Genomic DNA, 12,500 nt, shown 5'->3' with positions numbered 1-12,500 from the left:
TCTCTTATTTGGCTTGCTTTCGGTTGTACAGTCTTGACCAATTGATTTATTTCCCAGCCCTACAGTCTAGACTTCTTTTTTTTACTTTTGCAACTTCCTCCTGCTCCTTCATGGAGAGCCCCAGGTGCTCCCAAGGCATGCTGGGAGATGTAGTGCCTCCGTCATGTCCTGGGTCTGCCCTGGAGTCTCTGCACCTGCAGGGGCTGGGCGGGTTGTCCTCACCAGGTGCCTCCACCTCCTCAGCTCCTGTCATTGTGGAGCAGCAGCTGCCTGACTTAGAGACGCTAAGATTTGTACCTTTTTTAAAAAAGTGTTGCTCCGACCCCACCATACAGAGGAGCCTCATTTTTGGTCTCGTTCTTTTGGTCACTCGACAAATCTCATGGTCATAGGCGAAGATCAGAACATACTTCAGCTGGTAAATTAAGATTGCTCTTTTTACCATCAGAGTGTAACGCCCGCATTAAAATAATAAAACCCAGATGTAACTGAACTTTTCCACTTGTGACCAGCTGCCTGGAGATGCCCTCATGAGCTTTAAGTGTTTAGAGTGTTTGACCTCAAACAGTGCCCACCTGAGATTCAGCACCTTGTTCAAGTCGCTCATGCGGCTGTGATGCAGAGTTAATGAGGAACTTTTAACTGGCAAGCTGTAGCTATTGTAAACTAAGCTACTATAGCTGAGTTACAGTTACAAGCGTGCCATGCAGCGGTGTATGAACATGTGCACAAGACATGATTCAAGTGAGATTGCGACACTTCCTTGAGGTGATTTGTTGTTTGATTCGCCCAAGTCGGATGCTAACAAATGAGATCACACCACCAGAAGCAGCCCAGAAGACATTTAGTTCGGGTCAGACCCTCTGTAATATAACAGTGGTTTGTTTAAATTACAAAGGAAAAAAGTTACCCACACAGGCTTTAACAGCTTCCGTGTACATCAGACATCTCAAACCCAAAAGTATCATCAGCAAACGACAGAGTTGCCACACCAGCACCACTGCACCGTATGCCCTCTGGACTCGGACTGTGCTTTGATATCCTGTCTATTAATATCACAAACAAAAAGGGGGACGGGGCGTCCTCGTCAAAGTCCAGCTGCTGACTTTGCTTAATGAAAAGAATGCAAATCCCTGGCAATACAGTCGTACCAGTGAACAGTGAACTCGGCTCAGTGAAAAGCTAACGTACTGTTCCACAACCTCAAAAGAAGCCACGCTGTTCCTCCTCAGTCTGAGTTTTAACCAGAGGCCAGAAACTCCCTACCAAACCCAACATTCTCCCACACTGTCCCCCTCTGCCCGTCCAAAGGCACTGGTCCTCTAACTCTTGTGATATTGAAGAGTGAAATCAACCCCGGGGTCTCACAGTATCCACAGTCCTCAGTGTGTCAGGATGGATCGTGTCCAGCCTCCGTGTACCAATAAATGCTGTGAATCGATGTTTTTTTCTCTCCACAGACGCAGCCTGTGAGCCAGGGTGAAGGGGGGAAGAGGAAGGGCGGCGAAAAGAGAAGATCTCTGAAAAACACAAACGTATGTTGAAACACTCGGCTCTCTTTGTTCCAGTTGATTGACGGGGGATAGAATCAGACCAGTTATAGTGGTAACGAACTTCAGATTTTTAAAGTTGAAAGAGGGAACTGCTGGAAAAGCTGAGCTCACCAGAGTCAGCTCCGTTAACCTGAACAGGTGTATTAATTAAAATTCAGCTATTAGCCATGTTGCTTACCGGGCAAATAAAAGATTCAATGCCGTGTTGCTTAACTGACGAGATGCCGACAAGCTGAAATTACCAACGTATTGGCAACACAATAACATTTTCCCCATGGTCTGGACGAGTAGCTTGATTTGTCACTAGATCTTCTAGAGCGTTCTGAAAAGTTGCTGAATATATCGAGAAAGTCGGCAACAGGGAGGTCACGCTTACCACGTTCACATGTTCACAAGAAAGCAGATTATGGCAGGAAATTGGGAAACGTGTTTACTCCACGATGGAGGGTGGCAAGCAGGCAGCAGCAGATGTTATTTTTCCGTTTTTCCTTATATTTTCATCAGAGGTAACATAGACATGAAATTGCTAATAATAATCAATTTTATTTCAGACACATAGTCCATATGACAACTAAAAATAAAAGTAAAAATAACAGACAAAAATGAGAGAAAATCCGTTATACAGTGCTTTACCATTAAATCACTGCTAAGCATTCTTCAGTGACCATGTGGAAGAGAAGGTTGCACACTTTGTTCAGCCTCCTTATCCGCTCTTTTCCATGCACACGCTCACAGATAAAAAGCCGTTCTGAAATCCGAATAAGGGTTTGCGTGGCCCGTGTTAAAGGCAGCGGACGTCCAGCTGCAGATTTTCTCTGTTTTCCTGTTTGTGGAGGCCGGCTTCATCATTGACAGAAATCAGGCGATTATCCTGGTTCCTAAAGTGTAAGTGCAGCGATAGTTGCTAAGCCCTTTTCTCTCATCAATATTCCTTCTTCATTGCTTTTATAGAAGAGTCCAGTGGAAGAGTTCACAGCTTCATCGCCTCCGACTGGTGACGGACCCTCCAAGTCCTCCACCCCCCCACTTGCAACCACTGCTGTGACTGCAATTACTACTAATACTGCTGCTGCTCCGGCTGCTGTTCCTCCCACCGCTGCCGCTAATCCCGCCTCTAAACCTGCTGCTGCTCCTGCTGCCAATCCTGACTCTCCGACATGGCTGAGCAAACTCAAGGCTCCTACACCGAATCAGAACGCGGCTGCGGCCTCGGCCTCGCCGGTTAAAGCTGCCCCGGCTCTGACCGCCGGCTCTGCTCCGACCCCTGGGATGCCCACAGCTGTTGCTCCACCCACCTGCACTGCACCGGCTGCAAAAGTGAGCGCTCAGTCCTACGCCTCAGCGGCCGGTGGGTCCCCGGCCTCCCCTCCGCCCTGCGCCGCCAAGTCCAACGCTCTGTCCTCTGAGTCCACGAGCAGTGGAGCCCCGCCCCTCACCGTCCCCTCCTCTGCCGCCGTCTTCTCCCTCGTCACACCTGCCCTCCCCGCTGCCATCGCCTCGTCTCCTTCTCTTCCCGCCGCCGCCTCCCCCTCCTCTCTGTCCTCCTCTGCTGAACCTACCGCTGCTTCTCGTCCTTCTGCCCCCAGGCCATCCTCATCCCCCTCTCCCCCCTCCACGGTTTCACCTCCCACCTTCATTGCGCCCATCGCTCCCTCTCCTGTTGCAGCTCAAGGCTTAATGCCCCACCCCTCCCTCCCTCGTGCCTCTCCTCCACTCTCCTCCAGTCCCGCCTCCTCCACCCAGATCCCCTCCTCCACCTCCTTTGCAGTCCTCCGTCATGATCCTCCAGTCTGTGAGGCCCCAGCAGCTTCGGTGCAGCCCCCGGGTAAGAAATTACTTCAGTTAGATTTAAAGTCCCCAATGACCTCACATTATCTCTGTATCTTACTGTAAGAATATTTTCAAATAGCAGCCTCTCCCATCCACCTCATACTTTCAATTCAAATAGTTTCTCTTTCCCAAACTGTAAAATGTCTAGTTGGGGTAGCCTTTGGTCTGTCCTATTGGCCTATCTGTCCTAACTTGTGAATGAGCCACTGCACTATGTCCAGGCCCAACATCCTGTTTCAACAGGAAATACATATAATCAAGAAAGTAAGAGTCCATTTCATGGGGTCTTTAAATTTCTACTACTGTGTAGAGGCTTTTCAGGCAAGAGACAAATCCGTAAAGGACGGTTCATTTCCAGGTCTTATCAAGTTTGATAATTGTACCAAAATTTTGGAAAGGAAGGAAAAATGTTACTCTACTGTCCTTTAATACAAACAGGATGATATCTGTGGTTTTCAGTCCCTTTCATCTTAATTATTTATACATTTAAGATCAGCTGTGACCAGCTTGGCACTAAGAACGCAGAAGCAACACAAAACGGTCTAGTGGCCCAGTCACAGACCTTGCATCGCCCTGCATGCAGGAAGCTGCGGTTGCAGCCTCTCTTGCTGCACTGGAGCCACAGAAGCTGTGGTTTCGTTGCTAGGGCAGCATTTAGACTCAGAAGTATAAATGAACCTCGATGGTACAAATGTCGCTCACTGCTCTCATGTGTCTTCTTGTCCTCGTCTCCAACTCGCTCTCTTCTTTCTCTTTGCAGATATTTTGCACTGTAGTACTGGAGGTGTCCCGAGTTCATCTGCATCTCATGCCCTCCAGACCCAGACCTTTCTCGCCCAGGCCCAAGCCTCTCTGCCCCAGGCCTCTCTGCCCCAAGCCTCTCTGCCCCAAGCCTCTCTGCCCCAGGCCTCTCTGCCCCAAGCCTCTCTGCCCCAGGCCTCTCTGCCCCAGCTGGTTCCACCTCAGGCCCAGACCCAGCCTTCTTTTGCCCACCTCCAGCCTCAGTATCAGTCACAGACCTCCTTGACCCAACCCCAAGCCTCTGTGCCCCAAGCCTCTGTGCCCCAAGCCTCTTTGCCCCAAGCCTCGTTGCCCCAGCCCCAGGCGGCTCTTGAGGCCCCGCTCCAGGCATCTCTCCCCCACCTTCAGCCCCAGCCCCAGCAGCAGTCGGTCCAGGGTCCCTCCTCTCACCCTGCCTCAGGAGCCTCCTACCCTCAACCCCCTCAGGCCTCTCTCCCTCCCTCCCTCACTGCCCTTGTCCATCCCCAGCCTTCAGTCACCCAGCCCCAGGTCCAAGGCCATCCTGTCCAACCCCCCCACCCTTCAAGCCTCCCACACCCGTCCCTCTCTCTGTCCCCCTCCCAAACCCACCCCTCTGTTCAAACCCAGACCTCGAGCGGCCAGTCTCAGCTGGAGGTCCAGCCTCAGCACCCCCAGCATGGAGCCGAATCGCCGGCCCATCCTGCCTCTCAGCAGCCTCATCCTCCTCAGTCCTCTCAGCTCCCGCATCATCCCCACTTCCAAGGTGCTGCACCACCTCCTCCTCACCCCCTGTCCGTCCCGGGAGCCGTTCCCCTGCAGCAGCTGTCCCAGCTGTTCCAGGACCCCCTCTACCCTGGCTTCCCCTCAGATAAAGACGGCGTGGTCCCCAAACCAGCCTACTCCCTCAGCCAGGCTGGGGACGACCTGCCCCAGGGTGAGTTGGTCACAACAAGACACATTTTTATTTTTTAGGTTCTTAAAGATGTCGGCTGTGGCTCTGGTCCAAATCAGGAGACAGTTTCTATTAGGAGTTGGACGATACTATCATGATACTTGGGTGCCAATTTCATGTGTGTTGCGATTCTTAGGTATTCTGATTCGATATTAGGATTGGTTGAAATTTCTGTTTTTTGAATTTCATCTAGTTTGTAGGTGTAAATTTCCATCAGGCTGTGATTCTCACACATGAATCAAATGTGGCTCATTGAATCCACAAGAGTCTCAGCTTTCCAGTCAAAGCCAACTGATGCAGCTCCAAGACTGTTTATTCAGAGATCTGGAGGTCAGAGGTCAAGGGACCCTGCTGGAAACAACCATGCCAGTTTTTCCCCTCGCCACAATTTAGCCAAACTTTGGAGCGATACTTGGTCCACTTGCCGACAGCCTAGCATGACATGCTTGGCACTTGGTGTTCATTGAAGGATTTTACTTTAAACAAATTCAGTAATTAAAACAAAATTAAATTGTTTAAAGAAAATGGCAATACTTATGTAAATCATTTTTTTAACCCTCATCCCTAATTGTGATGTAACAATTATTTGCCATTAGGGATGAGGGAAATTATTAATGGATTTAGGAGTAATGTGTGTTAATTTCTCTGTTTCTTTTTCTCCACAGATGTTGGCGTTCTGCGGTTTTTCTACAACCTGGGAGTCAAGGTAGGAGAGCTCCTTAGGATCCAGCTGACCACCTTAGAGTGGCATTAAGGACTCAGTGTATCCCACAATTCACCAGGAGTTTGTTGCAACAATGAAGATAATATATGCAAGATATACAGAAAAGTTATATTAGGTTGTTACAGGCTCTATTGTATTGGCCAGTTGCGATCAAATTGTTTTCTTATTTACATCTTCATTCATTATTTTTTATGCTGGCCAACCTTGTTTTAACATTTGAATCACAAAGTTTGCTTTTCATTCACACACATCCTCCTCATGTCATGTTGCGGTTCTAAAAGTGTGTGTCGACGTGTGTTGACAAAACCTTTGTACGTCTCTGGAGCCTGGTCAAGAGTCCACAGAGTCCACAAAGTCACTTCCTGCTGCCCTTTGAAGCCCCGCCCCTTTGGATTAATCTTCTGTTGTCTAGGTCATCAGTTCATATTAATGCTATAAATGCACTGATAATGCTCTGATCATGTTCCCTCTCTCCTCTGCAGGCGTACACCAACCCCATGTACTCGCCCTGCGTCTACCTCCTCCCCCTGCAGCAGGCCTACGCCATGCACCCCAAGCTGCAGTCCTGCTCGCCCTCTCCGCCCCCCTCCTCTGTCTCCTCCTCCCCCTACCCCCCTGCGGCCTACCCCCCCGCCAACCCGCCCGCCAGGCCTCAGGAGTCGTCGTTCCCGCCTCCGCCGTACCCTCCCGCTTCGGCGTCGATGCCCGCCCAGTACGACCACCACGGCGCCCAGCAAGCCTCGCCCGCCGAAGCCCCTCGCCCCGCCGAGCCCGCCTTTAACCAGGCGGGATACCCCGTCAATCAGCCCCCGCCCCACAGGGTGTCCTGGCAGCAGCACCAGGTGGCCCCACCCAGAAACCCCAGCTACCCCGTGGGGTACCCCACCCCGCCTCCCTCCTACACCCCTCCGCAGCCCTCATCTCAGGGCTACCCCCCGGCCCCGGCCCCGGGACACCCGCTGTACCCCGCCGTGCACCAGTACGCCCCCTCCTCACTGGGCTACCCGCCCTCCTCGGCCCCCGCCGAGCTGCCAGGTGGCCCGGGAGCGGCGGAGCAGCTCCAGCCCGCCAGCAGGGAGCCAACGCCCAGCCCGGCGCTGAGCAGAGGCCCCGCCCACATGGAGACGGCTGCCACGAATGCTAACATGGCTAATGCTAACGGCGGCGGCGCTCCACCCACAGTTCCTCCTGTCTTCAGTTTGGGTACGTCGACCTCCCACTGCCGTGTGGGGCGTTCATGTGCAGGTGTAATGATGGGAAAACTGGGCTGCTGCAGCAGTAAGGAAGTGAAACGATGAAGGGAACGGGGTGGGGGTTAAACATTTTTTAAATCTAGGCACTGCAAACAGGTAGAGAACAATTTTTGTACAGTAGGACTTAACTGTATAAAATTTGCAAGTTGGAAAAAAAGGATAAAAACAGTAAGATAACTAAGAATAAATACACTGCGTTTACATCAAATAGACAACAGGTCAGATTTGGGAAGATTTTCAGTTTCCAATTAAATAGTAAATGTTTTTATTTATTTATTGTGTTTGTCAGGGCTGAACCGGGAGCAGGGAGACGCTTCGAACAGACCGGTGCTGCTGGTCGACCCGCCCATCAACAACATACCCATAGTGTGTAACACACACACACACACACACACACACACACACACACAGACAACAAAGAAGCAATCGTTCATTCATTGCAGTGGTTATGAATTCTGCCTATTGAGCTGAATCTGCTGACAGAATGAATCAGCATGAAACTGTTTGAATTATATCATTCAAGATTTAAAAAAAAGAAAAAAAGAACATGTTGATCTAATAGAGCAGTGCACTGAGGTCTGTGGGTTTCTATTTTAAAATGTTACATTTAACCCTCAGAACAAAATGCCTTCTTTTTTTTAAACTGACATTTTAGCTTACGAAGATTATTAATTACATTTAGTGTTTTTGGGGAAAAAACTCCCAAGCCTAATGTAGAAAATTAAAATTGGGAAAAAAAAAAAATTCTCAAGAAAAAACAAAAAAACATTTGAAAGATTTTTTTGTTATAGCACAAAAGTAAGAAAAAGTAAAAAAAACAATTAATGAAAGAAAATTAAAGAAAAATGTAAATCTGCTCTTTCCAACAAAAAAAGTGCATCTTCACATGCCAAAGTACCGTTTTTTAAAATATATTTATTTATTTCTTAACAAAAGAGGGTGGCACAGTTTTATTCTGAAGGTTGAATAAAGCTTTTTTTTAAAAAAAAAAAAAAAAAAAAAAAAAAAAAAAAAAAAAAAACTTGGATTTCATCTTGAATTTCAGAAGGTTAAGTCATTTTAAGAAATAAAAATCAAATCACATCAAATAACTTTCAAATAAAATAAATAAATAAATCTCTTTTTTCACCTTTCAGAGGAAAAATCCTTGAATCTTGAATTGTTGCACGTTTTAATTTAATGGATGTAAAATTTCGGCTGCGACTGAATGAAATCAGACTCAGGATCAGCTGACAAACTCAAATAAAAAAAAAAGAAAAGAAAAATGTATGAATCTGAACCAGCAGCTGAAACTCAAACCTCATCTGAGTAGAAGCTTTAATGTTATTGATGCTGTTGATGTCATTGATATTATTGATGTTGATGACGTCATTGATGTTGATGGTGTCATTGATGTTATTGATGTTGATGTCATTAATGTTGATGTTATTGATGTCATTGATTTTACTGATGTCATTGATGTTACTGATGTTGATGATGTCATTGATGTCACTGATGTTATTGATGTTGATGTCATTAATGTTGATGTTATTGATGTCATTGATGTTACTGATGTTGATGTCATTGATGTTACTGATGTTGATGTCATTAATGTTGATGATGTTATTGATGTCATTGATGTTACTGATGTTGATGTCATTGATGTTACTGATGTTGATGTCATTGATGTTGATGATGTTATTGATGTCATTGATTTTACTGATGTCATTGATGTTACTGATGTTGATGATGTCATTGATGTCACTGATGTTATTGATGTTGATGGTGTCATTGATGTTGATGGTGTCATTGATGTCATTGATGTCACTGATGTCACTGATGTCATTGTTGTTGATGCTGATGTTGTTGTGTCCTGGTTTCTGTCTCAGTGGGCGAACGTGCCGCCGCCCGGCGAGGCCCGCGGCGCCGACACTCGGAGCTACAGGGGCCACAAACAGCCGGGGGCGGGACCGCCCATCACTATGACGACGCCTCTCTCCGTCGGCTGCAGCACGGAGGACGACTGGGAGGAGTCGGAGCGCATGCAGCCGGAGCGAGCCAATCACAGAGGCAGGAAGCCGCGAGGAGGGGGGAGGGGGCGGGGCAGCAGCTTCAGGAGGAGGCCAGGGGGAGGAGGAGGAGACATGGTGACAGGGTTCCACTACAACCAGTTTAACCCCTCCCACTCCCACCGGGGGCGGGGCCGGGAGAGGGGCTACTAGCTACCAGCCAATGAGGGCAAAGAGGAAGGCCAGAGGAAGGTGACTCCGCCCCCCTCCTCCTCTTCCTCCTCCCACTGTTTGGACATTAAGGGCTTCCGCTCAGACACTTCCTGCTTCCCTCCCTCTCACTTCCTGTCACCGCACACCACGATCTGATTGGTCGACGTGTAGAGGCGTCTCCTCTGGATTGGCTGGATTGTTTTTTGTTTTGTTTTGTTTTTTTTGTTTGTTTGTTTTTTTTTTCCCCCAGCATGCACTGCAACAAAGCAAAATGTATCTCACTTAGAAAACTGACACCTCTGATTGGACGAACGGACTGCGCCTCGTCGGTGACATCACGGCTCCTCCTCCAGGAACAGCTCGACGTCAGAAACCCAGCAGCTGGGAAAACTGGGATTAGAACAGGATCAGTGTAAGGCTGTGTGTGTGTGTGTGTGTGTGTGTGTGTGTGTGTGTGTGTGTGTGTGTGTGTGTGTGTGTGTGTGTGTGTGTGTGTGTGTGAGCAGCAGGGAAGCCGAGGCCTCGTCCACACGGAGAGTTTTCAGTTTGGAAACGTGACTTTTTTTCTGTCCGGTTTCCCTTTGAGTTCTACTTTTCAACATCTTTTACGACTCTTAGGAGGAGGAGCTCGACCTCCTCATGGCACCTCCTCCTCCTCCTCCTCCTCCTCCTCCTCCTCCTCCTCCTCCTCCCGTCAGTTCTGGATAAATTAAATAGTTATTTTTTTTAAAGCGGTCCCTCTCTGTTTGGACGCGGCCTGGGAGCTTTGAGGTTTAAAAAAGTGTTTCGGTTTTGAGCGGCGAAGCGTCCGGCAGCAGTCTGAGGAGGAGCCGGCGCCTCCTGCAGGCCTCTGTTGGCACTACTAGCTTTAAAAAAAAATTAAAAAAAAAAAAAAAAAAAACTCAGTGTTCATAATCTGGTATATAATCTGTATTGGTCGTCCCGGCATGGAGCGGCTCTGGTTCTTCTCTGATTCGATTCTGTTGCTGCTGCTTTCAGGTTCCGTTTGTTTTCCCCTCTTTTTTTGTTGTTGTTGTTTGTTGTTGTTGTATTCCTTCTCGCTGTAAATCAAACGGGGAAAAACGTAGTCTCTCTCTCTTTTTTCAGATTCAGTGCCTTAACGTCTGTCCCTCTCTCTCTTTTCTTTTCTTTTCTTTTCTTTTCTTTGGTGTTGGTTCAGGAGCGACGGCTGCACAGAACAAAAAGTTTACTTTGTTTTTCTGTTGGATGTTTTTTTTTCTAAAAGGTTGGATGAATAAAAATGTTGCTCGTGTCTTCAGGCGTCTTCTGCTCATTTGAGTTTGGAGTTCAGACGTGCACACGGACCGAACACACACACACACACACACACACACACACACACACACCGTACACTCGGCTCATCAGTGACGCAACACGTCAGCTGGTGGCGGCGTCATGTGACCAGAAAAGATCAAATCGTTCAAAACTCGTTCAAAATGACGAATCGAGTTCCAGTTGGAGCAACTCGACATTATAATGTTCACTTTCCTTCACTGCCTCCTCCTTTCCTTCACTATCTCCTTTTCCTTCACTGCCTCCTCCTTTCCTTCACTATCTCTTTTTCCTTCACTGCCTCCTCCTTTCCTTCACTATCTCCTTTTCCTTCACTGCCTCCTCCTTACCTTCACGACTTCCTGCTTTTCTTTCCTTCACTGTCTCCTTTTCCTTCTCTGCCTCCTCCTTTCCTTCACTACCTCCTCCTTTCCTTCCCTACATCCTTCTTTCATTCACTACATCGTTTCCTTTCCTACCTCCTTTCCTTCCCTACCTCTTTTCCTTCAGTCTCCTCATTTCCTTTTCTACCTGCTTTCCTTCAAAAACTCATTCATTCTTTCCCTATCACCTTCTTTTCTTCACTGCCTCCTTTCCTTTCCTTCACTACCTCCTCCTTTCCTTTCCTTCACTCTTTTTCCTTCACTGCCTCCTTTCCTTCACTACATCCTTTCCTCCTCCCCTACATCCTTCTTTCATTCACTACATCCACTTTTCCTTCTCTCCTTCCTCCTTCCCTTCCCTACCTCATTTCCTTCTCTACCTCCTTTCCTTCAAAAACTCGTTCATTCCTTCCCTATCACCTTCTTTCCTTCAGTTTCCTGCTTTTCTTTCCTTCACTGCCTCCTCCTTTCCTTCACCACTTCCTGCTTTTCTTTCCTTCACTGCTTCCTGCTTTCCTTCTCTCCTTTTCCTTCTCTGCCTCCTCTTTTCCTTCACTACCTCCTCCTTTCCTTCCCTACATCCTTCTTTCATTCATTACGTCCTTTCCTTTCCTACCTCTTTTCCTTCCCTACCTCTTTTCCTTCAGTCTCATTTCCTTTTCTACCTCCTTTCCTTCAAGAATTCATTCATTCCTTCCCTATCAACTTCTTTCCTTCACTGCCTCCTTTCCTTTCCTTCACTGCTTCCTGCTTTCCTTCACCGTCTTTTTCCTTCACTACATCCTTTCCTCCTCTCCTACCTTTTCATTCACTACATCCACCTTTCCTTCACTGCCTTCTCCTTTCCTTCTCTGCTTCCTCCTCTTTTCCTTCTCTACCTCCTTTCCTTCAAAAACTCATTCATTCCTTCCCTATCACCTTCTTTCCTTCACTCTTTCCTTTTCTTTCACTCTCCTCTTTTCCTACATCCTTCTCTCATTCACTACCTCCTCCTTCCCTTCCCTACCTCATTTCCTTCACTGCCTCCTCCTTTCCTTTCCTTCCCTACCTCCTCCTTTCCTCTGTGACCTAAAAACTGATTTTGTCGTCTCCGTCTCGGAGGCCGTCCCAAAACTGTTGGGGAAAAAAAAAAGTTCTCAGCTCGTCGCTCCCCGTCTCCTCCTGTGCTCTTGGCCCCGCCCACAAGTGAGGCGAGCTGAGGAGGCGAGGCAGCGAGCGGGACGTCCCGGCTCGGGCAGGCCTTTGGTTCTTGGGCTCATTAAAAACTACATAATAAAACTTTAATTTTTGCAGCTATGAAATGAATCAACCCTGGAACATGAATACATAAAGAGATGTGATTTGGCTGAATTCGGGAGAAATTTTAAAATTAATATTTCTGAATGTCAGATATAAAACAGAGAATTTACTTTTCTGGGATCCTGATGATCTTGTTTTCTCATCCAAGATTTTTCCTAAAAGTTTCTAAACCAAAAAAACATAAATCCACCGCGTCGTCACCACAAACACAACCTCACAGCAACAAACAGCTTATGTCTCACTTGTAATC

General features: G+C 47.7%; 1 protein-coding gene and 1 long non-coding RNA gene across 2 annotated transcripts in view; one reads left to right on the top strand and one right to left on the bottom strand.

Moving 5' to 3' along the window:
- The window catches only part of otud4 (OTU deubiquitinase 4), a 27,975-nt gene extending 17,425 nt beyond the window's left edge, over window positions 1-10,550 (top strand). Inside the window, exons 15-21 of the mRNA XM_030075798.1 lie at window positions 1,461-1,535; window positions 2,505-3,378; window positions 4,144-5,079; window positions 5,763-5,803; window positions 6,304-7,024; window positions 7,364-7,440; window positions 8,943-10,550. Coding sequence (XP_029931658.1) covers window positions 1,461-1,535; window positions 2,505-3,378; window positions 4,144-5,079; window positions 5,763-5,803; window positions 6,304-7,024; window positions 7,364-7,440; window positions 8,943-9,275 — 3,057 coding nt within the window. The 3' untranslated portion in view covers window positions 9,276-10,550. The remainder of the gene's footprint in view (window positions 1-1,460; window positions 1,536-2,504; window positions 3,379-4,143; window positions 5,080-5,762; window positions 5,804-6,303; window positions 7,025-7,363; window positions 7,441-8,942) is intronic.
- A 1,034-nt stretch (window positions 10,551-11,584) lies between these two features.
- Window positions 11,585-12,500, bottom strand: part of LOC115376313 (uncharacterized) — a 1,298-nt gene continuing 382 nt past the window's right edge. The window contains exons 3-4 of the long non-coding RNA XR_003929791.1: window positions 11,935-11,970; window positions 11,585-11,884 (exon numbers count right to left, since the gene is read on the bottom strand). This is a non-coding gene — a long non-coding RNA (uncharacterized LOC115376313). The remainder of the gene's footprint in view (window positions 11,885-11,934; window positions 11,971-12,500) is intronic.

Source organism: Myripristis murdjan, chromosome 18, assembly GCF_902150065.1.
Source record: "Myripristis murdjan chromosome 18, fMyrMur1.1, whole genome shotgun sequence".
Taxonomy (NCBI): Eukaryota; Metazoa; Chordata; class Actinopteri; order Holocentriformes; family Holocentridae; genus Myripristis; species Myripristis murdjan.
This window is presented reverse-complemented; position numbering and strand designations above follow the sequence as displayed.